The sequence below is a fragment of the Podarcis pityusensis genome (assembly GCF_964106645.2).
Source record: "Podarcis pityusensis genome assembly, chromosome: 7".
Lineage (NCBI taxonomy): Eukaryota > Metazoa > Chordata > Lepidosauria > Squamata > Lacertidae > Podarcis > Podarcis pityusensis.
The window spans coordinates 85,793,408-85,821,321 of NC_138031.1; the positions used below are offsets into that span (position 1 = coordinate 85,793,408).

Here is a 27,914-nt window from a genome sequence, read left to right on the forward strand (position 1 = left end):
AATTGGACATTATTTGTTTACAAGAAACACATGTGACGAGGCTCCACAGAAAAGTGTTAATAAATAAAAGATTGGGCCAGGAATTTGTATCGTCCGACAAAGTTAAGAAGAGAGGTGTGGTAATATATGCAAAAGAGAGCCTGTCACCTAAATTCCTATTTAAAGATGAACATGGAAGAATTTTGGCTATTGAGATACAACATCAAGGAGAGAAACTGCTGATATTAGGAATCTATGCACCTAATGAAGGGAAATCGGAATTCTACAAGAAGTTGCAGGAGACAATGCTGGACTACCTAGACTATAACAACATCATAATGATGGGAGATATGAATGGGGTCGTATCAACTAACATGGACAAGTCACAAAGTCAAAATGTTACAAAAGACGGCAGACTACCTAAAACCTTTTTTGAAATGACTGACAATATGGATTTGATTGACATTTGGAGGACAAAGAACCCACTAGGAAGAGAGGGAACATTCTTTTCTGAAGCCCAACTGACCTGGACAAGAATCGACCAAATATGGATTTCCAGAGGCCTGGCACCTAAGGTCAGAAAAGTGGAAATCTGCCCAAAGACCTGCTCCGACCACAATGCAGTAAAGATGGATATGACATTAATACCAACTGGATCCTTTAGATGGAAGATGAATGACAATTTGTTTAGAGATCAGGAAATTACCAAGAAGGCCCAAAAAGTTTTGAAGGACTATTTTGAGATAAATATGAATAACATGGTGGAAAAAAGAATAATCTGGGACGCAAGTAAAGCTGTAATGAGGGGATTCTTGATACAACAGAATGCAGTAAAGAAAAGAACACAAAATGAGAAAAAAGATAAGATCTTGGAAAAAATAAAAGAATTAGAGAAGAAATTAAGAGTGAATCCGAAGTCACAGCCAACTCTGAGAGAAATTAAACTTTATCAAACACAATATTCTAAATTGATAAATCAGGAAATTGAATGGAAGGTTAAATTAATGAAACAAAAAACGTTTGAGTCGGCGAATAAATGTGGAAAACTGCTAGCTTGGCAGTTGAAGAGAAGACAAAGATTAAATACTGTTACAAACTTAGAGGTTGATGGAAAAAACATCCAGAATCCAGTGGATATCAGAAAGTGTTTCCAGAGATACTTCAAAAAATTATACACCCAAGGGCCGCAAGATGATGCTGAGATTAAACAATTTTTGGTAAAAAATGGACTATCTAAATTGTCACAAGAAAATAGGACAATCCTGAATTCTAAAATAACACGACAAGAGATCGAACAAGCTATCCAGAACATGCAACTTGGCAAATCTCCAGGACCAGATGGGCTGACCTCCAAGTACTATAAGACATTAAAAGACTATTTGATACAACCTTTGATGGAGGTCAGCAATGAAATTATGGAGGGGAAGAGGGCACCGGAGTCGTGGAAGGAAGCGTTTATCACATTAATACCAAAGTCGGAAGCTGAAAAGACACAACTTAAGAACTACCGTCCCATCTCTCTTTTAAATGTGGATTACAAAATATTTGCAGACATTCTGGCAATTAGACTTAAAAAAGTTTTAAATGAAGTAATTCATAAGGACCAGGCCGGCTTTCTCCCAGGAAGACATCTGTTTACTAATACAAGGAACATTATTGATATCTTGGAACTTTTGCAAACAGACATAAATACAAAAGCAGTCCTAATTTTTATAGACGCGGAGAAGGCCTTTGACAATATCTCCTGGAAATTTATGATGGGAAATTTAAAAGAGATGGGAGTGGGACGGGGTTTTGAGAATGGGATTGGGGCGATATATTCAGAACAGAAAGCTAAACTGATAGTTAATAATGTGGTTACAGAAGAGTTTAAAATTGAAAAAGGGACACGACAAGGTTGCCCTATTTCCCCTTTGTTATTTATTTCGGTTCTGGAAGTGCTATTAAACATGATTAGAGAGGATCGGTTGGTGGAAGGAATTCAGGTCGGTCAGAAACAATATAAATTAAAAGCTTTTGCAGATGACCTGGTTTTGACCCTGCAGAAGCCAGAGCCCAGCACGAAAAGAGTATTACAACTGATTAATGATTTTGGTCGGGTGGCTGGATTTAAACTAAATAAACAGAAAACTAAGGTTTTGGGGAAAAATTTGACTGATACAGAGTCAGAACGGTTTCAGAATGAGACGGAACTTAATGTGGTTAAAAAAGTAAAATACCTAGGGGTAAACATAACAGCAAAAAATCTAAGTCTATTTAAGGACAATTATGAAAAATGCTGGACAGAAATTAAGAGAGACCTAGATAGTTGGTCAAAATTGAAACTTTCTTTGTTAGGCCGAATTGCTGCTATCAAGATGAATGTATTGCCAAGGATGTTGTTTTTATTTCAAACACTTCAGGTCTTGGACAAAACGGGGTGCTTTCAGAAGTGGCAGAGAGACATTTCTAAGTTTGTCTGGCAGGGCAAAAAGCCCAGAATTAAGTTTAAGATATTAACTGATGCAAAACAAAGAGGGGGCTTTGCCCTGCCGGACTTAAAGTTGTATTATGAAGCCGCAGCGTTCTGCTGGCTAAAAGACTGGCTACTTCTTGAGGACACTGATGTGTTGGATCTGGAAGGGTTTAACAATGCTTTTGGATGGCATGCATATTTATGGTATGACAAGGTTAAAGCAAATAAGGCCTTTAAGAACCATATTGTCAGAAAATCATTGTTTAATGTCTGGACAAAATATAAAGACTTGCTGGAAAATAAAACACCAAGGTGGCTTTCACCTTTGGAAGCCAAGGCCCGAAAAAGACCCAATATGGAGGCTAAATGGCCAAAATATTGGGAAATACTAGAAAAGGATGGAGACAATTGGAAATTGCAGAGTTTGGAGAAAATGAAAGACAAAGTGCGAGATTGGTTACATTACGCTCAGATTAAAGAAGTTTTTAAAAATGATAAGAAACTAGGGTTCCAGGTGGAGAAATCGAAATTAGAAACAGAACTGCTAGAACCAAAGATTAAGGTACTTTCAAGGATGTATAACTTGCTGTTGAAATGGAATACACAAGATGAAACGGTTAAATCGGCTATGATAAGGTGGGCACAGGACATTGGGCATAATATCTTGTTTGAGGACTGGGAGAGGTTGTGGAGCAATGGATTGAAATTTACTGCATGTAACGCTCTGAAAGAAAATGTAATGAAAATGATTTATAGATGGTATATGACCCCAGTCAAACTTGCCAAAATCTACCACCTGTCTGATAATAAGTGTTGGAAATGCAAAGAGTGTGAGGGAACGTTCTTCCACCTCTGGTGGACTTGCCCTAAAGTGAAGGCGTTCTGGGAAATGATTTATAATGAACTGAAAAAGGTATTTAAATATACCTTCACTAAGAAACCAGAGGCCTTCCTTTTGGGTATTGTCGGCCAAGGGGTGGCAAAGAAGGACCAGACATTCTTTATGTATGCAACAACAGCAGCAAGGATACTTCTCGCAAAACATTGGAAAACTCAAGATCTACCCACACTGGAAGAATGGCAGATACAACTGATAGACTACATGGAACTGGCTGAAATGACCGGCAGAATCCGTGACCTGGGAGAAGAGAGGATTGAGGAGGACTGGAAGAAATTTAAGAACTATTTACAAAAGTATTGCAATTTGAGTGAATGCTAAACAAGATGCTAGATCAAAATAACTGAGCACCACTAAATTTAGAAGTTTTTAAGAAAATAAGTAAGACTGTGAAATTTAGCTCCTTCTGAGAATTATAAGATTATGAAATATAGAAGGGATATAAGAATTTAAATAAGATGATAAATTGCTGACAAAATGTTACAACGATGAAAGTGGGAGCGGGAGATGTGAGGAAGTCCAAAGAAAATGTGAAAATATGTTAAGATCAATGTTACATTGTTTATTATGTTTATTTTTATTGTAAAATTTAATAAATTGCTTTAAAAAAAAAACAAAATAAGGGAACACTTTGAGGGGTCGCTTCCAACTCCACAGATCTATGAGTCTATGAGGGCGTAAGCCCTTTTTGCCCGTAAGAGCAGTCCTCTATGCTGCTATGCAAATGACTTTAAGAAGTAGTGCACAACGGACTAGGCACGAGTTTATATTTCATTATGCAGCTGCAGCTAAATCAGGCATATTTGTATAAGGAAATGGGAAATCAGGACTGCGGGTTAAGCCAAGCAGATCTTATTGCATTTTTCAGCAATGATATATCATACAATTTTAGTAAAAAAAGCCGTTTTACTTCATATTTAGCATTGATTTAGAGAATAAGATTGCAGGGTGGATTTAATTTAAATCACGATTTACATCACTAGTCAGTAAGACTCGATTTAAATCATTTTTTTACCGAAAGACTCATTCTTGCTGGTTTAATCTTTTTACAACCAGATGAAGGTTCATGTTTGGAATAATACATTTTCAGAGTAGTTTTTACAGTTATACCAAAAATTACTGATTTGGTTATACCATTAGAAATACATAGATAATTATTATAACCAGGCATTCTTAGGCTGCAGCTTCTTTCAGTCTCCCTGTTGACTTCAGTTGTGCTATTGCACTACTTTATCACTTTACCAGTGTGCAAATTAACAATTGGTTCAAAAAAGGTAGCTATTCAACCGGCCCCCCCGAGAAATACTAAAAAAATACTCCTTTGGAATCTGACCACAAAACAGAGCCCACCCTTCCAAGTTCCAATTAGGGAATCTTCCTGGAAATTTAGAAATGCAAAATCCTCCTACCCCCACCAATACTGCTCTGGGGGTTCTCCCCGCTGCCCCGAGCCAATTTCCGAGCCAATTTCAGGGGGTGGGGGGGAGCCATTTTGCGTAAGTGGAATTGCTTGTTCAGGAGTTCCGCTGATGGGGCTGGTTAGCCGAATCCCAAACCATTAATTCTGTGAAATGTTGCTCTGAATGAGCAATTTCTGTTCAGCTGAGAAAACCAGTAGATATTGAAGTTCTACATTTGCTCTGACCACCACCTTCTGTATCCTGATAGTATAGCCAGTTGGCTTGACCACTGTCATTCTCTCTCTTACAGGGCATGAGTCAAAAGGAAAGTTCCAAGTCTCCCATGATGTACATCCAGGAACTGAAATCTGGTCTCAGAGATGCACAGCTGCTTAATTGTTTGGAGTCTCTGCGTGTGTCACTCAACAATAATCCTGTCAGGTAAAAGTCTTGGTTGGACCCAGCTTAACTGCGGTGGCTGACCCAATAAATTTTGCAATCTGAAGCACAGGACAGGGTAGTACCATTCCATCTACAGAAGACAACTGGACTGCCTGATGAATATTGTTTCAATACTGGTTACAGAGCAATGTTCTCCACTGCCCCTGAGACAGCAGGCTAGTTTAGAAGGCCAGGCCATGTAACATGTCTTCCAGCTAAGGGAAATAGCTCAGGGGCTTAGGAGGAACAGGCCGGGGGCTACTACCAATGCCGTCCCCCAGTATCTGCTGCCTGAGGTAGGTTTCTTGCAATGCCGAATGGTGGGACCAGTCCTGTTGGCTGCTCAGAAACCACAGCTGCTCAGAGGTGTATGCATTCTGCGTCTGTTTAGGGAGTTGAGTGGTGCAGTGAGAAGACAGAGGGTGGTCAAAGAGTCTTATTCAGTGTTCAGATTCTTTTCAACTCTGCTAATATTCTTTTATGGTGCAATCTTTCCAGCTGGGTGCAAAATTTTGGAGCTGAGGGCCTCAATTGTCTGCTGAACATACTGAAAGGACTTCACGATGAGAAGGATGAAGCTTCTGGGTAGGAGAATGTTTAAATCAAACCTGCTTAAATTCATGTATATAATATTTCACAGCCATTTTTCTAAATATAGGAGTAGATTAAAAATGTGTTTTACTTGTACTTCAAGAATGTACTTCATTGCTGAGTCAGCCTACAATGATTGTGTGTCAGCCACACTGGGGAGCCTAAATGGTTGAAAAGCTGAGTACAAATGCTAGAAATAAAATAAAGAAATAAATGAGATTATTTTGCTTTGGGGCGGAGCATTTTAAGATAAATGGGACAAGGATATCTCTATATATGCCTGCAAACAGGCTTTCATGATATGTTTTGCTTTGCTTTCATACATGGTTGAGAGAAGAGAATATAGGAGCTGACTTAGGCCAAGGATGCAAATATGCGGATGGGGAAAGTGGAGCTCAGACTGAGGGAAACAGTCTTTTCCAAATATCCTCCTCCCTCTCCTCTCCTCTCCTCTCCTCTCCTCACCCCAAAGTTCTATTGAAGGTTGGGGCAATTTGTTTCAACTCTTACTGCTGCCTGATATCTGGATTATTAGAAGGACCAGGAGCTTCTTTGAGTGGAGTGGTAAAATTATACATAATTGTATAGGAACTGATGACCATAAATAATCAGATTGCTTTCTCTATCCCCCGCTAGGCCGTATGACATCCGGATCAAACACGAGATCATTCGATGCTTAAAAGCTTTCATGAACAATAAGGTATGTCCTTTGTTTTCAACATAAATATTTGTGAACTGCCATTTCTTACTTTTTTAGAATCAGTAGGCAAACTTCAGAAAGTCAAGTGAAAAATGAGGGTGGTGCTTAAGAACACAGTGTAACTCAGCTCTGTATAACAATTGCTCAAGAAGCCAGACCATTCTTCAGTTTGCAGTTGAGAACAGACACAAAAGGGAAGATAATGGAATAAGAATGGAGGTGGCTATGGGAAGTCATGGGATAAATGTTTTAATTGAGACTTGAGCAAGCCCAACGATTATATGGTGGAAGAATTTTCCAGTAGCTGGGAATAGGGGAAGGGAGATGGAAAAGAGAGAGAGCTCTTCAAGATTAGAAACAAGTTGGTATTATTACTATTAGTAATAATATTTTTGTTACTTTACCACTTTATGCTTTTTAAAAAAAAAATCAAATAAAACAATCCAAAATAGAACATTTGCAGAAGAAAATCAAATATAAAGTAAACTTTAAAAGCAACAATGCTAGCAGGAAACTAAAATATTATCTTAAAGATTTCAGATATAGAATGCACGATTAACACAACAAAGTTAACAAACACACAAACAAAAAACTTAAACATTTCAAAATAAAACACTACTAAAGGAGATCAAATATAAAAGACACATTTGAAACTGCATCATTGTCAAAGAAATAAAATATTATCATAAACATTAAACACATCTGCTGCTGCTGTTGCTGCCCAAGCTGGTTCATGGCAGGCAACTACTGCTGTGGAAGCTCAGGCTCCAAGACCTGGGTCACCACCAAGAAATCTGGTGCTGGGCAGAGAAACAGAGAGGCTCCATGGCGACACCAAGTGCCATGCCAAGTAGTGTTGCACATGGTGCTTTGCCTCTGGAAGCCTTCCCCTTCTATATACCTGATGGAAAGGCAGGTGATATTTCAGGGTCTCAGGCTGATGGCAGAAACCTGGAGCAGAGCGCAGCCACGCCTTCCTTCCAGCCAACACACAGCAGCAGCATGGAGGTTAAGAGGGGAGAAGAAAGCAATAAGAAAGTAAGAGAAGCAAGGGAGTAGAGCTATTTGCAAATAGGAACCATATTGTATTGGAAGGAAGGTAGCAAGACGAAGCAAAGGGGAGAAGAAAAAAGGAGAAACTTGATCAGAATGAAGAGGCAGTGTAAATTAAACAAGCAACAGAATTGAAGATAAGAGGGAAATAGTGTGAGGAATCTAACCTAAAATGTATATATGTTTGTTGTTGTTGTTTATGAATTGTAAATGAACTTCTAGATTAAGAGTGAGAAACTTCCGGTGTGATTACTCTCAGTTGAGATGCTCCCCTTCTTAAATTTGCACACTTATGGGATCTTCCCCACATCACTTTTGCACATGTCAGCTTGGGGGGGTCTTGGCCCTCCCCCCCCCCTTACACGTATTTCCCAGGTTAGACAGTTGCCTTACTCTCCTCCTGTGGCATTGGCAACCTTTCTGTATGTGCATGCACTCAATGGGTGTGTCCCCCCCTTTTTTTTTTAGTTTGGAATTAAGACGATGCTTGAAACGGAGGAGGGGATCCTGCTTTTGGCAAGAGCCGTTGACCCCAAAGTCCCATCCATGATGATTGATGCTATCACGCTACTGTCTGCCCTCTGCATTCTGCCTCAGCCTGTGGATATGTAAGTGACTATAGGTGATTTATCTTTTGGTTTAGTTGTATTTCATAGGTGGGCAGTCTAGCACTTGGGATCCTTTTCAAAATACATTAAAAACTGGAAGGCTACATCTGAATTGCAAGTTTTAATGTGCATGTAATCTGCACAACGACCTGAAGCCTAAGAAGCACAGGCTGAACAAAGCTTGTGTAAGGTTTGGGGTCATCCCCACTTTGAAGCCCCACATCTTACTCCATATTGCTTAGGAGGGTTTTTGGTCCTCTGGATCCAAGGTAACATTGGTTCTTCACAGTTTTTAGAATACAGTGGATGCACAATTTATCAAACTCTTACATAGTTTCCTGTTGTGAGCGTATGAAAGTCAGACTGCCATCTTTAAAGCACCTGGGAGTGCATCTCATTGAACTCATTGGGACTAGCAAGTAGGCATGGCTAGCATTGCACTGTCTGTTACTGATTTGTTTTCCTTACTCTTACATAGGCATGAGCACGTTCTGGTGGCACTGACACAACGAGCAGAAATGGATGAAGTGGAACGATTCAAACCCATCTTGGATGGCCTGAAGAGTGACACCTCAGTGGCATTAAAGGTAACAATTGGGGCCTGCAGCAAAAAAGATTTTTCTGTACTTCTTAAGGCCTCAAGCTTCTGCTGATACATCTTTATTATTTCTCAGTCCTCATTTTGTCCATATAGCCACTGGTACTTATGTCTTGAATTTGCTACTTATTTTACCAGCATCTTGGACTTTTTTGTGCTGCTTTGGTATGAGTTAAGAGTGAGTGAGTGTGTTTGCAGACAGTCTTAACTGGCAAACTTCTTAAACCTTCTTTGTCAGGTTTGCTTCAATGGCTTAGCCTGCTATTTCTGGGAATGCTTGGCTAGATCTGACATGGAACCTCTCTTCATTATTTTCTTAGGTTGCCTGCCTACAGTTGATCAATGCCCTAATCATTCCAGGAGATGAACTTGACTTCAGAGTTCACATCCGCAGTGAGCTCATGCGTTCTGGACTCCAGCAGATCCTCAAGGTGAGGCGCATCTTTCTTTTCTACTGACAGGTGTTGCTGTTTTTAGGGACATCTAATCTCTAAGTGCTTTGTTTGAAGTGAGAGTAGCTGTGGGTTGTCTTGAATATGCTGAAGATCTGAACTGGACCAGCAGTTTCCCCAAATGGCCAGGATTTGCAGGAATTTTTAACACTACCTTGTTTACAGTCTCCCAACTGAGTTTGCTTCAGCAGTTGCAGGGTTCAGTGAGATGTTGTCTTGCTTTCCTCTACACGTTCATTGTATGCGTGGAGGCAGATGTGAAGAGGACCATTGTGGAGCATGGTACTGTATTAATTCATTTGTGTCTGTTCTTGGATAGTTCCAGTTAATCACTGACCATGTGTTTGAAAGAGAGAAAGAACCAGTAGTTGGCCAGCAATAGGATATCTTCATAGAGTACAGAACTGGAACTCCAGAAATGAGGATGGTGATGACTTCAATGTTGTATCCTCTGTAGGAGCTGCATACTCAAGACAATGAGGAACTGCTGGTTCACCTGTTGCTATTTGAAGAATATGCTGAAGAAGATTCTGCAGAACTCAAAAACCGCTTTGAGGAGATTCGCATTGAAATGGAATATCCTTCTTCTGAGTAGCTAGAAGAGAGATGTGCTAATTTTAGATTATAAGCTTCTTGGGGCAGGGATCTATCCACTTATACTTTGTGAAGTGTGATACATATTAGAAGCATTTAACTTTTAACATTTTGTTCTGGCCTGTTTCCATGTTTTGTCAAAACAGCTAATCAATATGGCATTGTGCCCCAAACCTGCATCCACTCTCTGTTCAGGTTAAGATGAAGCCTTTGATAGCTGGGGGTAAACATAGGAAGGAAGGGAGGCTGTTTCTCTTATGCATGAATACATTAAAACCAACAGCAACCGCAGGCTTCCCTTACGCTTACACATAGGCATTGGCACTGAGGGGCTAGTTGTCTCTGGGGAAGGAGAGAGAGATGCGAAGCTGGTGGAAGGGTAGAGGAAAAGAACAAAGGACTAGTGAGAAAGGTTTGGTGCCTGGATTTGAAGAACTGCATCATGAGAAACAATGTTTTAAGAGTGATTATTTGTGTGCTTGGCCACCAGAGTGCACCTGAAATATGCAAATATATTCACGAAAACAGAACACCCCAAAAGGAATCTCTGTTTTAAATGCCCACTTGTAGCCAAACCCACAATGGGAATCTCTCTTAGATTGTGTTCAGGAGTAGGGGCAGGTAATCCACCTTGAGGAAGAATGACTGGAAATGTGTTGAATCCTAAACAGTTAGTTCCTGGGACCCAAAGTTGTGGTACCTCCCATGATCTGTCTATTTAAGGGTTGTACAAAAGGCTTGTAGCCAGACTATGGTGGTAAAAACAAGGTTTTACCACTGGTGAAAGTGTATTGCATACAGTTCTGTATAAGTCAGGCATAGGCAAACTCGGTCCTCCAGATGTTTTGGTACTACAACTCCCATCATCCCTAGCTAACAGGACCAGTGGTCAGGGATGATGGGAATTGTAGTCTCAAAACATCCAGAGGGCCAAGTTTGCCTATGCCTGGTATGAGTCATTTGTGGTTAGTGTGTAAGTTGAGAGGGTGGTGGATAAGTCTAAGGGGATAGACTAGCTCTCCCAGGTGAGTTCATCTGTGCGTTTTCAAAGTAGCTTTTGCATCCTTAACCATAGATTTCCACTGATTTCAATGAAGTTTTCCAGATTCTGCACAATACAGTAAAGGACTCTAAGGCAGAGCAGTATCTCCTTTCTATTCTGCAGCATCTCCTGCTAGTCCGCAATGACTATGAGGCCAGGTAAAGAGGGGAAACGGCTATTGATTCACAAAAGGTGGTTCTGGCAGTATGTGGGTGACAGTGATCAGGGATGTACCTAGGGTTTGATTGGCCTCTGCCAAGGGAGCAGACCCAGGTGGGCGCAAAAACTGTGCCTCTCCGCTCAGACTCAGAGTGGCCAGGAGGTAAAGCAATGAGCACACAGAGAGAGGGACGGAGGGTGGCAGACAGACAGACCGACCGACCAGTGGAGGAGGAGCAGCAGCAGCAGAGCAGAGCAGACCCGACCCCGATGGTTGCAGAAGAAGTCACTTGCGGAGTACCAAAGGTTTTGAAAAGCAAACTTTTTGAGTTTCTTCTCCATGGTTTCCCTGGCTTTGGAGGCACTGATACAGCTCCTTGCCAAGGGCACAAGGGAGCTTAGGTGTGCCTTTGACAGGGATGCTCATCAGGGCTTCTTTGTTTGGGGGGGGGGATTCAGACTACTACAAAATTCATGGAAGAAGTTGGTCATCAAATGCCTCTGCTCAGTAAATGACATTTTCCACAAATTAGAACATTTTACCCCCACAGCATGAGAAAGGGTGATTGGACAGTAAATACGGAATTAGAAGGAAGGAAAAGGAAGAGGTAGGAGTTGGGAGGTAAATGAGCAGGCGTGTCTTCAGCAATGTGTTACTATGAAGAGGACAGGGGAGCGTTTCTCATGTAGGTAGGCCTTTTTGTGTAGTTGAGACATAAAGGTATTATTGCCTTGGCTTGGTCTTGGGATGTCTCAAGCAAGCCTGCACTCTTGCACATTGGCACTAACACTCTTTTCCCTTTCCTTTCTCCTGCGCTAGGCCTCAGTATTTTAAGCTGATTGATGAATGTATTTCCCAGATAGTCCTGCACAAGAATGGTGCTGATCCAGATTTCAAGTGCAAGCACCTTGACCTTAATATTGAAGGTCTGATAGGTGGGTCTGGACACATTATGCTTTGAAAACTGCACACACAAAAATGTCTTTGTCCTCAAGATTCCATGATATGAGATACTAATGCAGTAGTATAGTTCTTAGCCCTTTCCAATTGCGAGTAAAAAAATTGTGGAGAATATAAAGGTACATAATTTTCAACAAACAGGGAGGTGTTGCAGATTTTAGCTTTGCTTAGTGTAGATTTTAGGCGACTTTGGTGTAGAATTCTTACTTACAGAAAAAAAATATTCAGTACCAAGTGCCCAAATATCCTAGTCCGAAGGATTCCCATACTAGTGCAATACTAGATGATCTTCGTAGACAGCTGGATCGAGGCGGGTCGGGGCTGCTGATTCTTCTAGATCTGTCAGCAGCTTTCGACATGGTCGATCATGAACTTCTGGACCACCGCCTTGCCGACGTGGGGATCCAGGGCACAGTCCTTCAATGGCTGCGCTCGTTTCTCTCTGGTCGGGGACAGAGGGTGGCGCTTGGAGGGGAATTGTCATCGCGCCACTCCTTGGTGTGTGGAGTACCTCAGGGTGCGATACTCTCCCCGATGCTTTTCAACATCTTTATGCGCCCCCTCGCCCAGCTTGTTCGGAGTTTTGGGCTGGGTTGCCATCAGTATGCCGATGACACCCAACTCTATCTGTTGATGGATGGCCATCCTGACTCGGCCCCAGACACATTGACCAGATGTTTGGAAGCTGTGGCTGGATGGTTACGTGGGAGCCGGTTGAAGCTAAATCCTTCGAAGACAGAGGTCCTGTGGCTGGGACGGGGCGATATGGGATTGGGGGGACAACTCCCATCTCTTGCGGGGGCGCAATTAGTGCCAGCACCGTCCGTTAAGAGTTTGGGTGTAATCTTCGACACCTCCCTTTCCATGGAGGCGCAGATTGCAGCTATAACAAAGGCGGCATTTTTCCATCTCCGCCAAGCTAAGCAGTTGGCTCCTTACCTCTCTCGCCCTGACCTAGCCACTGTGATCCATGCGACGGTCACCTCCAGACTGGATTATTGTAACTCGCTCTACGTGGGGCTGCCCTTGAGACTGACCCAGAAACTCCAGCGGGTGCAGAATGCTGCAGCGAGACTCCTTACGGGGTCTTCGCTGCGAGACCACATTCATCCGGTGCTATACCAGCTGCACTGGCTCCCGGTGGAGTACAGGATCAGGTTTAAGGTGCTGGTTTTAACCTTTAAAGCCCTATACGGCCTAGGACCCTCGTACCTACGGGACCGCCTCTCCTGGTATGCCCCACAGAGAAACTTACGGTCTTCGAATAAAAACATCTTGAAGGTCCCAGGCCACAGAGAAGTTAGGCTGGCCTCAACTAGAGCCAGGGCTTTTTCGGCTGTGGCTCCGATCTGGTGGAACACTCTGTCACAAGAGACCAGGGCCCTGCGGGACTTGACATCTTTCCGCAGGGCCTGCAAGACAGAGCTGTTCCACCAGGCCTTTGGCCAGGGCACAGCCTGACTCCCTCCCTCGGCAATCTTCGCGGAGCTCTGGCCCAATAGTTGCCAGTGGCTTGAATTAATTAATTTTATAACGAATGATTTTAGACTGTTGTTTATGCTGTACTTTTGTACTGTTTTATTGTTGTTAGCCGCTCTGAGCCCGGCTTCGGCTGGGGAGGGCGGGATATAAATAAAATTTATTATTATTATTATTATTATACAGTAGCCATGTTAGGTGCAGTTTGTTTCTGTGTTATGAGGAAGGACTCTCCCACAAGGGCTATGAACCTTGTTCCTCAATGAAGCCTGCTGAGGCAGGAGCAAATAGTTGTCTCCAGTAGCTGTGCTAGGTTGTGCCACACACACTGAATTGACCCAGCTTGCTATTAAAAGTGACGAGGTTCAAGGAGACAAGGCAGGGCTTTCCCCAGAAGATAAACTGCAATGCACTGCAGATGCAATTGTGATATAAAATGGAATGTTTCTCTTTCCTCCACCCCCTTATGATGATCTTAACTGGATTGTTCTTTTCTCTCTCTGCAGATAACTTGATTGATCAAAACAAGGTGGCAAAAAGTCAAGCCAAAGCCATTGAACTGGAGAAGAAGGTTAATATTCTACTTATTTATGTAAAGTGTATTTGGAGTGCCTTACAGGGCTGTCCTTTTAAAGCAGTTTACAAACATAACAAATAAAAGCAGAGTTCCAGTAATGCAAAAATTGTAAAGGCCAAATTGCAACCAACAAAATGTCAAACAGTCAGTGAGCAGTAACTACAGATTAACTAACCCTTTAAAATGGAATACAGTGCGGCATAAAAAATAGCCATAAGATCCAATAACGAGCAGTCTAAATCAGATAATCAAATATCAGCAGCAACCTTAATAAACTCCTCTTAAAGCGGGTAGAAACGGAAGGGTTTCCAAAGCCTTTTTCAAAGCTGGCCCCAGCATGGCCAATTGCCCATCTCTTGGGAGGGTGTTGCATAAGCTGGGGCCACCACTGAAAACTCTCTGTCTCTAATGCCTGCCACTCTAGCTGCCCAAGGCTTCTGAAGCCAGTCATAGGCCTGAGGTGGTTGCTTCGTGTGCCTTCATACCATCCCTGGGACCATAGTTCAGACTATAAGGCCACTGAGCAGTGTTCATGTTGCTTCTGTGTGCTAGCAGTTTAGCAGAGATGGGGCACTGGGCAAAGGATTTGGAGAAAATGGGGAATTGCTCATTATTGTTAACATGGTCACTGATGAAGGGATTGATAATAGCTCAGGAAGATACCTTAATTTACTAAAAGGATGTAGGCATCCCAGAGACCCAAGAGTGTTCTTGGCATGTATCCCTCTCGATCAGAAGTGGTCAACTTCAGTTGTGCCCCATATCGAAAACCTGCTTCAGTTTTATTTGATCGGAAGGCAGGATCCTTTCCCCTATATTGCCTCTGCCTAAATGCTGTTTGACTCCCATGAAAGACTCAGGCATGATTGTGTTAATGCCTCTGGCTAATGTAAAACCTTCTTAAGTGCCTATTTTTTAAAAAAAGAGAAACTAAATACTACAGAAGAAGGGTCCTTGCTCAGAGGCAGGGCTTTGCCTGCGAAAGTCCACCAGCTCAGTCTCCAGCTCCTCCAGCAAAAGTTTCTTTGGTAAACAGGCTGAGAAGGATCTGTGATTGGGACTCTGGATTGCTGTTGCCAGTACCAAGAGAGCATTGGGCTACATGGATCCATGACCTGACTTTCATAGGTATATTGCCTGAGGCTGTTCCTGCATAGTTCTTTGAATGGAACGCAGGTCTCATGAGAATACCAAGAGAGTTCAGCATTCTGTTTTCATAGTGCCAGTGAGATGCCATTGAGAAGCCCAAAAGCAAAACAAGAGTGCAACAATGTTCTTCCCACTTGGACTGACTTGCAGCTAATATTCAGCCGAAGGCCACCTTCCTGTACCGGAGGCAGTACTCAGCCTTCATGGCTAGTAGCCACTGGTAGTCATTAATTTGATTTAAACATTTTTCAGTGCCCTCCAGCCTTTCCTCACCTTTCCCTTGCTCAGTGAGTCAAATTGTTGCTACTTGCTACTGAGCAAGTTTACTGAGCAAGTTTCATTTGTTTGTTTAATTTTAAAATCTACTGTCTCATTTTTCTCTACAATATAAATTTAAAGGAGAGTCCCGACACCTTTAAAACTCTCCCAGATGTGAAATGCAATACCTGAAAACCTCTACAACTAAACTGAGGTGGCTGGCTTGGGGCCATTTCCTTCCCTTCTGAATAGAGAGTTGGCCTTCCAGTGTAGCAAGGAGAGGAGGCTTTTACCACACCTCCCCCAAGTTCTATGTTTAAATACAACAGATAGCGAGGTCACTTATATTTCAAAATTAATAATTCCAGTCCAGCCTTTATGTTAACCCGACTGAACGTTTCCCCCCACCCCAGCTTTTGTCAAAGGCAAACATCCTTAGAAATGATAGATATTGTGGATGTCCTTTGAATGTACCAGACACAGTGGAACATATCCTTTTCTACTGTCCATTGTACACCCAGCTACACAAACGCATGCCTATCCCCTTTTCTGGGTTGTCTAACATCACCTCACAAGGAAAATATCAGATTCTATCTGTCTGACATTAGCCCACAAGTAACCACAAGGGTGGCTGAGGTTTTGTCAACAGCATCTCTTAGAGTGGTAAATGGCACTTTTTAGCAGGAAGGAATTCCAATGAAAATCCTCGTCATTATATATTTTGCATGGCTGTTTATTTGTATATATCATGAAACTTTATATATGGATGTATTATGAATCAATACTAGATTGAAACTTGAAAAGCCCTTTTATTCCATTGTCAATATGGACAATGTTGCGTAGTTGCATAGTTCCGTGTTTTGTTTCACCTAACTTTATCTCCATCTCCTTTTGTCGGTTACCTATTTGTCCCTGATGACTGTAAATTGTAAAGCAGTTCTGCTTATAGAAGCCATTTTCAACGGTATTAGCCTTGTCTCCCTGTCCTTTTAATCTTCATTATCTTGTAATTATGCAGTCCCCCAAAAAGGGACACAGGATTTCAGCTTGAGATCCAACCAACATGGAGTACATTGGAATGATTTTTGCATTTAATATTCTTCCCCTCAGCTGGATTCTGAGTTGACTGCACGCCATGAACTACAAGTTGAAATCAAGAAGAAGGAAAGTGATTTTGAGCAAAAAATACAAGATTTTCTTCAAGAGAAAGAAAAACTAATAGCTGAGAAAGAGCAAGTCATTTCAGAGAAGCAGAGCCTGGAAAAGGATAAGTCCTTGCTAAATGACAAGGTAATGTATAGGATGGAATATTGCCTGAATTTATATTGGCCATAGAGGATCAGTGTGGTGTATTCTGTTTGTTCAGATCCTAAGGGGCCAGACCTTCTTGTACCACGTTGATAAGGAACCGCAGCTATCCCCCCCACCCCCGAATCAGACAATCACCAGCCTTTCTGATACCAATAAATGACCAATCAAGGGCTTGGAATGAACATCTGTATTTCACCCCAGAAATATATCTAATAAAGCTAAATCCAGAGATTTGATTATACCTTGTCCAGTTGCATTGCCAACCTCTGAGAAGACATCAGCCCCAAATTGGGTCACTCTCACAAAACCGTCATAAACGTTGAAATAAACATTTTACCTCCCCTCCCCTCCAGCATAGTGAGGAGCTAGCTAGCTGAGGAAACATGAGCTGGTTGGAGGGGTATGTGTTGCCATGTTTGGATTGTTTTTAGAGCCAATTCTGGACTAGAAGTAGAAAGAGGTTTGCATCATTTTGCACCCATTTACATTTTCGATACCAATTTGCCAGATCTCAGCTGTGATGTGAAGAACCAAGGAAGCAGCGCCAGCGCAGAGATCAAAGTGCAGTATCAAATAAACTGCAGTTTGTTTTGCTGTCATGGAAATCAGGTGCTCTGCTAAGCTTACTTGTTCCATTTCATTTTTTCAATGTAGATGGCTGAGCTTGCAAACGAACTTGAAGAGACTAAGAAGAAGATGGAGCAGGTCTCCTCTTTATCTGCAGAACTCCCACAACAGCCAGCTTCTTTACCTGGTGAGGCAGGAACACCGCCACCTCCACCGCCCCTTCCTGGCATGACTGCAGTGCCTCCGCCGCCTCCACCACCTCCGCCACTTCCTGGCGCGGCTCCACCCCCACCTCCACCACCCCCACCTCTGCCAGGGATGCCAGGTATGCCACCACCACCGCCACCTCTTCCTGGGATGCCAGGGATGCCACCGCCGCCACCACCGCTGCCAGGGATGCCGCCGCCACCACCACCGCTGCCAGGAATGCCACCACCACCGCCACCTCTTCCTGGGATGCCAGGGATGCCACCACCACCTCCGCCTCTGCCAGGGATGCCACCGCCGCCACCACCGCTGCCAGGGATGCCTCCACCACCGCCAGCTCTTCCTGGGATGCCAGGGATGCCACCACCACCACCACCTCTTGGGGTGCCACCTCCTCCCATGGCACCTGGGTTTGGGTCCTATGCAGCTCCAGTTCTCCCATTTGGATTGCCTCCAAAGAAGCAATACAAGCCGGAGGTTAAGATGCGAAGAACGAACTGGTCCAAGGTGATGTTCAGCTAGTGGATTTATAAATATGCCTGCCCTGTCTTCCTTGTCCACCAGCCCTCTTAGCTCCTTAGTCTGCCAGTAACAATTGAAATTTTAGTGAAGAGAAAGATTAGCCTTTTGGCACTGAGTGAAGAGGGAGAGTAGCTAGTTGCTACGTTTTCTGTGATACCGATGTAGCTTCTCGTGATTTCATGAAGTTAAGGTTAGGGGAGATTCTCTCTCCTCCTGTCTCCAGTGGCCGTAGCCGTTTATGCGTGGAATAGCAGCAAAAATGTTTTTTACGGAATACATAGTTTTCACAGCATTGGTTGCGGAAGGGATTGTCTTGACAGGGGTCAGCAAACTTTTTCAGCAGGGGACCGGTCCACTGTCCCTCAGACCTTGTGGGGGGGCCGGACTATATTTTGAAAAAAATAAATAAATGAACGAATTCCTATGCCCCACAAATAACCCAGAGATGCATTTTAAATAAAAGGACAAATTCTACTCATGTAAAAACACGCTGATTCCCGAACCATCTGCTGGCCGGATTTAGAAGGCGATTGGGCTGGATCTGGCCCCTGGGCCTTAGTTTGCCAGATTTATGTAAAATAAGAAAGATAAGTCTTTAGTGTATAGATGTAATTATGGATAAGAAAGCATGAAATTCAAAAAGAAAAGAAAAGCGTCCCAGGATTCATGGGGGAAAATCTGGTAACCATAAACTAGCCCCTCAGTGCCAATGCCTATGTGTAAGGGAAGCCTACGGTTGCTGTTGGTTTTAATTTATTCATGCATAAGAGAAACAGCCTCCCTTCCTTCCTAAGTTTACCCCCAGCTGTCAAAGGTTAAAGTAAACTAAACAGAGAGTGGATGCAGGTTGTGGACACAATGCCATATTGATTAGCTGTTCTGACGAATTATGGAAGCAGGCCAGAATATAGTGGGGTGGCACGGCTACCTGGGTAAAAATTCACAAGGGATTCCTAAATCACATTATTAGGAAAGCCTTATATGAAGTTTGGGAAAGGAACAAAAAATTATTAGAAGCAAAAACCCCATGGTGGTTGTCACCAATGGAGGTGGAGGCGGTAAAAAGAAAAAATATGGATTCAAATTAGTTGACATATAAAGATCTTTTAGAGGAAGTAAATAATAGATTACAAATGAAAACATATGAAACAATAAGACATACAGGAATAGGCTGGTTACAATACCATCAATTAAATGCAGTTTTTGAGGAAGACAAGAAAGTAAATGGATTTGATAAGAAATTATCTGAATTAGACAAAGAATTGATTATAAATGATGATAAAAAATTATCCAAAATGTATAAATTATTATTAAAAGGACACTTAAGAGGCGAAGAGGTTAAAGATGTCATGGTCAAATGGGCACAAGATTTCGGTCATACAGTTGTTTTAGAAAAATGGGAAAACTTATGGAAAAGATGTGCCCTAAAATAAAATTTAAAAATGGGATACCATTTATGAAGAATTAAAGAAAATGTTAAAATATACCCCCCCCCCCAAAAAAAGGAAATGTTTTTATTCGACCTTTTAACAACAGACATCCCAAAAGAAACCAAAGGAATATTTTTGTATGCAGTAACGGCGGCCAGGATAGTAATTGCTAAACATTGAAAAAGTAACATAACACCAACAAAAGAAGAATGGGTTTTTAAACTGTCAGAATATCTTGAATTGGCCAAACTTACAGGTTTAATAAGAAATTATTCTAATGAGAAAATAAGGAGAGAGTGGGAAGTCTTAATAATTTATGTGAAGAAAACTGATTCCCAGATTCATACTTGGTTTAGCTTAGAATAAAAATCTCACAGGTAATTAGAATAATTCTCCAAAAATTTAATCATTATAGACAACCGGTGATATGAGGAATAAAGATCCACATGGAGTTAGTTGGAAGTCAATTACTTTTTTTCTCCCCACCTTTTTTTTCTTCTTTTTTGGGTGTTGTTTTTCATTGTTTTGTATTTTTGATTGCAGATTATGTTATGTTTCCATCCTTGTAATTTTGTTTTTGCATTTTCTTTTCTTTTGGATTGTTTGTTTGTTTTACTCAATGTTTCTTTGTGTGATGTATAAGTCTGATATGGGTTAAGAACACATTGTTGCCCATTTACAACAATGTAATTGTTATTGCAGTTATTGGTGGTGATAATTCGACAGTTGGGCTGTGAAAGAAGCAGAATCCCAGCTAAGCCCAAACTGAATAGAATAGTATTGGCTGCTAAATTCTAGTTCAGCAGTAAATATCCACATGCATCTGATGAAGTGGGCTCTATTCCACGAAAGCTTATGTCATAATAACCTTACTAGCTTTATGGTGTTTCAACATTATTGATGCTTTTTTTAAAAAAAGATGCCCAAGTTTGCTAATCTCCTGTAGAAACATTAAGTAGAGTTCGTTTGTGCCATAATTTCTGCCTGTCTTACTTCCCCTATAGATTTCAGCTTACCAGCTCTCTGAAGGCTGTTTCTGGGTCAAAGCTAAGGAGGATCGTTTTGAGGATGATGAACTCTTTGCCAAACTGACTCTTTCCTTCGCGACTGCACAGGCCAAATGTAAGTGGTGTATTTGGGAGCAGCATTAGCTGCAGTGGAAGGTGGGGAGATGCCTTCAGGAATTCTCCATGGGAAGCAGGTGGCAACAATGGCCACATGGGCACATCATGCTAAGCCAGAAGCACTCGCTGCCTGAGGAGCAGATCTCAGCCACTTTGCTTCTCCCTGGGCATTTCAAGGTTAGCATGGCAGCTAAGCAAGGTTTGGGAACTGGAAGACGAGGCTTGTCCCAACAACTCCAGTTTTGCTTAGGGGAAATAATTTTCTGTGGACCTTCAGTGATCAATGGAATTTGAGGCAGGATGTGGGTTGGAGCTGGTTTGCATTTTGTCTCATGTGGTATTAACACATATTGATATGTACTTTTCTCTCTCCTCTCTTCACTGGTGATTCTTGAATTGGATTCATTTTGTCATGGCTGGCTACAGCCAAGGGTGAGTACCTTAAACATCTGCAACTTGGATTTTATTCCTATTTATAATTTTGGCAGGTTGGGAAACCCATAAAACATGTTTTAATCATCATCATACGAGAAGAATAGGAAACCAAAAATATAATTCATCATATTAAATAATACCCCTATTATTAGTTTTCACCTTTATTTCTCTCGTTTTTTATTATTCCAGACTGATTCCAGAATTCTCAGTTGTGGAATAGGAATCAGACAGTTAGAGTGCCATGTGCCATTTAATAGAGGGATGCAGAGGGTTCGAAACATGGTGTGTAAAACAGGAAAGGGTCAGTGCAGACAAGAGAAGACCCTGTAGCAGTTGCCTGGTAGTTCTGACCATGCCCAACCATGCATTGCTTCGGACTGATGATATCTTAACATTCCTTAATATTTTTGACAGCCGCAAGAGCTTTAGTTGCTGAATATGAAACCTCATAGGCTCTGGGAGTCATTGACTTGCTGCCTAGTCCCATGGTATTCAGTGCTTTCATTCATTTGGCCTCGGTTCCTACAGAGGTGGTTAATTAGTTCATTCTTCATTATTCCGCTAGCAGGACAGGGAGAAGAGGTCTGGCCTAAGCATCTGCCTGACATGCTATTGCCCAGTGTGGAGGGTGATTTTCTAAGTTTTAAAGCTTTTTGTTAAGTCAGCTTCCTTTCTGTTGAGGGAACCAAGAATGCAAGTGCTTAGCCTACATATGAGGAGGCAGTTTGAAGAACTTGTCACTTGACAGACTGAAGCTATTCTCTTGTTGATCAGTTGGGTTTTTTGTTGTCTCTCTGGTTGGATAGGGTTTTCTCTCTTTTATTTGAATGTTCCTCTCAGGTCCTGATGACCAAAGCTAATAAAGCACACCATCAGACCTGTTGTCCTTTCTCAGCAGAATTAGCCTAGTTATAAGTAAGCTATTCCATACACACCCTTACAGTTAACCTGATGCTGCTAGCCTGCACGTTAGTTAGGTTCTAATTTTATAAACTCTGGGGTTCCTGTGGTAATTGTCAGAAGGCAGCTCCCAGTCTTGCATGAAGGAAATGTCACTTGCAGAGTGGAGAGCCTCTTTCTCCACCTTCCTGTGACTTCTCTCCCCAGCCCACGGCAAGCAGTTTGTGCTGAGTGCACACAATTCTCAGTTGCTGTAGTCAGGACAGAATATCTTGTTGATAAAAGTGATGTGGGATGTGCTGTCTTTACTTTGCTGTACCTGTCTGTGAGAATAATAGCTCTCTTCTTCCCCCGTTTTTTTCTTTTTTGGGGTGTGTGTGTGTAATTGACATAGATATCCAACTAGTTGCTCATATCTTCTTTGTTGCTCTTATAACATTAAAGCTTCAAAATACATAACCATTATCTGTTTAATATCTGAGCGGTCAATTGACCAAATATCTTTTATGTCTGGTGAGATACCTGATCTTACCTGGATCACCTGTGGAAATGAAACTGGGAGTGGAAAAGATAACTGACTGAATTGGCTTCTGTCTGACAAAGGAGACAGTGGCCACTGGTTAGCTTCACTTGAAGGATTAATATTTCACCCTTGATCAAAGTTGTGGTAGATAAATGTTGTTGAAGCCACAAATAGCACCTCTGCATTTTTAAAATAAGGTAATTTTTTATTTATGAGAATGAATATAAAAGGGCACTAAAGCTATCGACACAGATGTCTTGTGGGATCTTGTCCTCATGAGAGCTCCATTTCCCCTCTGAGCCTTCGATTTTTCATTGAGATTGCATCTGCACTTAGTCCTCTTTAGGGGAGTTGGCTGTCTGCAAGCAGAGCAGTGGTGTCTGAAAGGCACAGACTGTACTTGGGCCCCAGACTAGCCCATGCATAAGTCATGCATTCTCCAGGAGCAATAAGTTCATTTCAACATTTTAGGGAGGGCCCTGGGGCTGTGGTTTTAGAGTTAGGCAAGTGACTCTTCTACACTTTTCTTTTCTCTCACTCTCATTTTTTTTGTAACTTGGCCTTTGTCATGTATTAGGTCAGTCTGATGTCTTATGACAACTGAGTGCATTGGAGTCATACTTTAAAGGAATCCTTCCAGGATTTTCAAAGAGTGCTAACAGCTGACTTGCGCCTAGTGAGACTTGTGCTGTATTTCCAAATCATCAACGTAATTTGTAACCAAGGAGACAGCAGGATGTGTGCAGACCCTCATTTTGGCAGATTTTAAGCCTTGACACTCCTTTCGAACAATATCTGAACTGCCATCTTTGCCAGTTCCTTTTGATCATCATATTCGCTTCACAGCTCCTGTAAGCAAGTATATGTCAACAGGCTTATTTTCTTCAAGCACTGATTAATTGTCCCTGAGCAAAGCATGCTTCCAAAGCAAGGTCAGTTGCTGCCTATCTCTTCTTTTTTTCCCAGCTCTGCTTTTCTCCATTTCTGGGTTCTGTCAAAGGAAGCAAGTCTTGGGCAATCTGTGTAGCTGTCCAAGGACTCTGTGTTGGATGCCCTTGGGATGATTGCTCCAGTGTTTGAGGAGGAAAAAGCAAACAGGTGCACTCCCACTGGTTTCTTCCTGGTTTCTTTGGTAGAAAATCCTAGCCACTCCTATTAGGATCCATGTTTGGCTCCTTTTCCCATGATGGCATTACCTTCTGTAGGTCAGCTAGTCATGCTGGAAGCCGGAAAAGCATGTTGAGCAAACATTTTGGTTCAAGGTGTAATTCTTCGGTATAGAAGATTCATGCAACCACCTGACACACACACATGTGAGTAGTCCTCTAAGAACGATCGCCTCAATCTCTTCCTGTGTGTCTAGGTACGGAATAGTCATAGGAACCAAGAAACATTTTCTCCAGAGGAGATAGGTGTGACTTCTGCCCAACCAAAGTTCCAGGCATGTTTCTTGGTTTAAAAAGAAGCACAAAAACATGAAGTACAACATACGAAGCTACACCTGTTCAGCTTAGCTTGCCGGATTTTCACTGTCCTTCTAAAGATTGTGTGTTTCACTGTTGATCTCTGAAAGAGTCTCACTTGAAGTATTGCCTGCCCAGTAAGGTCCATTCCTTTGAGCTGTTTCTCTCTTGTTCTGTGTTCCAGCCCTCTGGGTCTTCAGTGAATGTCCCCCATGTTCAGGAAATGAAATCCTTTCTGGATAGAATATATTTGTGAATGCTATTGCAGCTCTGTTAGCATTGCTCTGTTACGGAGGCAATGAATTGATCAGAAGGGTTTCACTTGTGGTTCTTTAACAGTCTCATTGTGGAGTTTTTTCAATTGTATTTTGTCTCCAAGGAGTGTACAGATATATTGTCCGTGCCTTCCACACCTTGATATAAAACTGACACCAGAAGCAGGTTCTTGAGGCAGGAGGGTGTCACCAGCTGCACCACTTTCTTTCCCAAAAGTGATACGTTTACCTGGGAAGAATTATTATAGCAGAAGAGTACGTGTGCCCTCTAGTGGACAAGATGAAACATTACAATGGAAGTAATGTGAGACTAAACTACAGAAGCCAGGAATCTGGCTTTTGGATCCTTAATATAATCTGCAAAGTTTGTTACGATTCTCACCATGTTTGTGAGATAGAGTCTCTAGTCTCATTTTACAAAGAGCACCTCTGATTCAGTAATTAGCCCAAGGCAAAACTTGAAATCAGATGTTGCAGGTGCAAATCGGCTTCTCCCCGTTCTACCTGTTTTTCTGGATCTCTCCTATCTTTCATGGCGCTACACCCGAAGCTCCATTCCTTGCTCTTTCATAGCTTCTTCATCATCTGAAGCAGACTGGTTGTCTTCCCTCTTTCCCCCTCGTTTCTAGTCTGACTTTCCCATGCTTAGTTTTACAATTCGTGGTGGACCACTTTAACATGAGCTGAAGCTTCAAAAGGCATGCGTTCCTCTCTTTTCCCACTTCCCCATTCCTCTCCCCACAGTTAAACTCTTACTCAAACGAATCTAAGCTTCACTGAACTGCAAATGTCCTAAATTTCCCAAAGATAGTTAATGAGTTTGTTAGATCACAACACAGTAGCAGAGGAAAGCTGAGGCAGGGTTGAAGGGATCATGAACCGACTTGAACAGAACGAATAGAGTAAAATGTTCATTCCGGGTCACATTATAATTAAACAGTTGGGAGGGACTTCAAAGGTCACCTGCATTTGGAATTGCCTGAAATGGTTTCTTAGATCTATATTGCAAGCTCCCTGCTCAAGGGAGTCACGCCCCAAAGGCCCAGATCTTCCCATTCTTACATAGCCCTCAAGAGTCTTTCCTCTTGGTGCCTGATCCTGGAGTTCATGCTTTACTTAGAACTCAGCCAGGTTCACTGTTGCCCTAAGCCTTGCATTAGCTCCCATTCTAGGTCTGGCAGGGGGCTTAAGGCTCCGGCAGGTGTCTCTTGCTTCAGGAAGGATCTCTCTGTGGAGCTTCCTGAAGACTTTGTTTCAGGGGAGGATATAATTACACAGAGCAGGACACACTAGCTCATTGTTCTCAACAGTTTTGAACTTTTAAGTGTTGCCCCTTTTAATGCTCACCAACCATCTTTCCTGTAGGTGAGCATGCTGAGAACTGTTAATGGAGCCTGCTGCAGCGCAGGAGGGTCTGTAGAGTGCAGTGTTCACACAAGTGCTAGCATTAGGAGGATTTGCTCAAAATTGCACACTTACTATAAACTTACTAAGTAAATAGAGCCCCGTCATTCATTTCTATGATGAGTAAGAATCTCTCAACTGTGTGCTTTGAATGCCACCTAGTGGAAGTAGGGAGAAGGACATGAATGAGCTCAAAACATTGTAATACCTGTGTTTCATACAGAGAATAAAGCAAAAGAAAAGGCTGATTTGAAAATTCATTTTACATGAATAGTTGTGTATTCAGCATCAAATGTTAATGAGCAAAAACAGACGGAGTAGCTAGCATAAAGAACCCGTTTCCAAATATATTCTTTATCGGTGTCTGTGCATATTGCAATCTTATGATCACCAGGATAGATTTTTTTCAGTGTGGCTTGTATGATCATCCTTTTTGTGCATGCTTTGCTTTTCTTTTGCTTTAGCTTGCACATGCACGCCTTGTTTTTTGGGCATCGTACAGAGGATAGGCAATAATGGTGTAACGTCCTTCACATCTCTGTTAGTGTACCAGGTCAAGTTGTTTCACATAGCTAAACAGCTTAACAGGCCTTTAGCTAATCCAAAGTTTCATTGTCTACATTTTTAAGTAGCAGGATTGCGCACCCTCCATTTGCGGGGACGACTAGAATAGTAATGCTCCAGGCCAGATACTTTGCAGTATCTGCATAGTGTTGGGAGCTTTTGCAATAAAACATGTGACAGGTACAGGTACACAGTGAGAAATATTTTATGTGAGCCATTCACACATTGCTTCTTTCTTCTTTAGTTTTAGATTAGGGTCTTTCAAGCACACCTAAAAATTCCAACTATGAATGGGGCAGGCATGTGCATGTGAATTGTACAGGCTCACTTGGCCCCATGATTGGCTGTGATTTCCTGTTGAGCGTATAGGCAGTGGAACATCCCTCAGGTGCAGCTATAGGCAGGACTCCGCTGTGACATTTCACTGGGGTGATAAATGTGTTAAGGGCCTAGTGTTAGCATGGCAGAACAGAAGGGGAACCAGCCTGTTTGGGCCCCTAAAATAGTGAAATTACCAGTGGGAATGGCCACATGACCCCTCAGTCTGCCATATCCCCTTCAAAATTCCCACAGGTTGAGATTCTGGTGAAGTACGCTTTCCTTCATGGCGGGGGGAACATTGCTGTGTTTCCAAACTTCAATAAATGCATGACTATCCCATTAAGTGTGTTGCAGGGGCAGGGTTGGGGGGGGGCGGGCAGAGCTTTTCTATTTGGTACATTTCCCGTGTGAGGATAGGCCAGTATCTATAAGACTGGATGCCTCTTGAAGTGTCAGAAGAGAAGAGAGGGTCCGTTTTCTTCCAGGCCCGGTTTATGTCCCCTGGATGACACGGCTGTTCCTGCGACGTCATAAGGGAAGCAGCATCACCTTGCTTTGAGCGCTGCTTTCCCGTGGCTTCGCCCCATTCCAGTCATTTATGTGGGAACGACTGTGAATAGTTTGGTGTCACCTGCAGCCTCACTGCACGCATGTTGTCAAAAGTGGGGTGGGAGGGGAAGTGGTCCCACTGTAAATAAATGTGAATTAGTCGCAAGAGAATGAAAGATGCAGTTTTAGAGAGATGACATTTCCGCAGAGGGGCACGTATATACTTGAATAGATGTGCAGTCACAGGGGTACAAACTGCTGGCTCAACTACCATGACTTTCTGCATTCATTCTTGCACAGAAACATGCCAGCAGCAATATTTGAAGATAACTCGAAACCCTGATTATACTAGTAATCTGAGAGTGCTACAGATGTACAACTTTGTCCTGGAAACAAATGGTCATCAGCAGGGCTTTTCTCAGCTGGAAGTTGCTGGAACTTAGTTCTAGCACCTCTCAGGAGGGTGCCATTGCCATTGTAGTGGTACCTCGGGTTACAAACACTTTGGGTTACAAACTCCGCTAACCCAGAAGTAGTACCTCGAGTTGAGAACTTTGCCCTAGGATGAGAACGGAAATTGCGCAGCACCGGCAGCGGGAGGCCCCATTAGCTAAAGTGGTACCTCAGGTTAAAAGCAGACCTCCAGAACGAATTAAGCTCATAACCCGAGGTACCACTGTATAAGAGAACAAGGGAGGTGTTCATGGTGAGTTCTGGCACCTCTTTTTGTTGGGAAAATAGCACTGGACATCAGTCTGGGATAAGTGGCTTGTCCTCCGGGTTTGTATGTGTATTCTATTCTATTTTTAAAGAAACCTTGGGGTGACTATAGCAAAGCCTTGCTGTGGGTTGTTTATTTGCTTCATATTTCTTATGCTCCCACCATATTGTTGGGGTATTTCTTAAGTGAAGAATCTTTATCTTC

The 27,914-nt window shown here is 42.3% G+C and overlaps 1 protein-coding gene across 3 annotated transcripts in view; it reads left to right on the plus strand.

Annotated features, from left to right (window-relative positions):
• DIAPH1 (diaphanous related formin 1) overlaps positions 1-27,914 on the plus strand; it is an 84,938-nt gene that overhangs the window by 26,467 nt on the left and 30,557 nt on the right. For all 3 annotated transcript variants that reach the window (XM_081014651.1, XM_081014649.1, XM_081014650.1), the window contains 13 exons: positions 5,043-5,173; positions 5,672-5,758; positions 6,401-6,464; positions 7,986-8,125; positions 8,604-8,712; positions 9,044-9,154; positions 9,633-9,751; positions 10,853-10,969; positions 11,791-11,906; positions 13,917-13,981; positions 16,505-16,684; positions 17,360-17,986; positions 20,436-20,553. In XM_081014651.1, the coding sequence (XP_080870777.1) occupies positions 5,043-5,173; positions 5,672-5,758; positions 6,401-6,464; positions 7,986-8,125; positions 8,604-8,712; positions 9,044-9,154; positions 9,633-9,751; positions 10,853-10,969; positions 11,791-11,906; positions 13,917-13,981; positions 16,505-16,684; positions 17,360-17,986; positions 20,436-20,553 (1,984 nt within the window). The remainder of the gene's footprint in view (positions 1-5,042; positions 5,174-5,671; positions 5,759-6,400; positions 6,465-7,985; positions 8,126-8,603; positions 8,713-9,043; positions 9,155-9,632; positions 9,752-10,852; positions 10,970-11,790; positions 11,907-13,916; positions 13,982-16,504; positions 16,685-17,359; positions 17,987-20,435; positions 20,554-27,914) is intronic.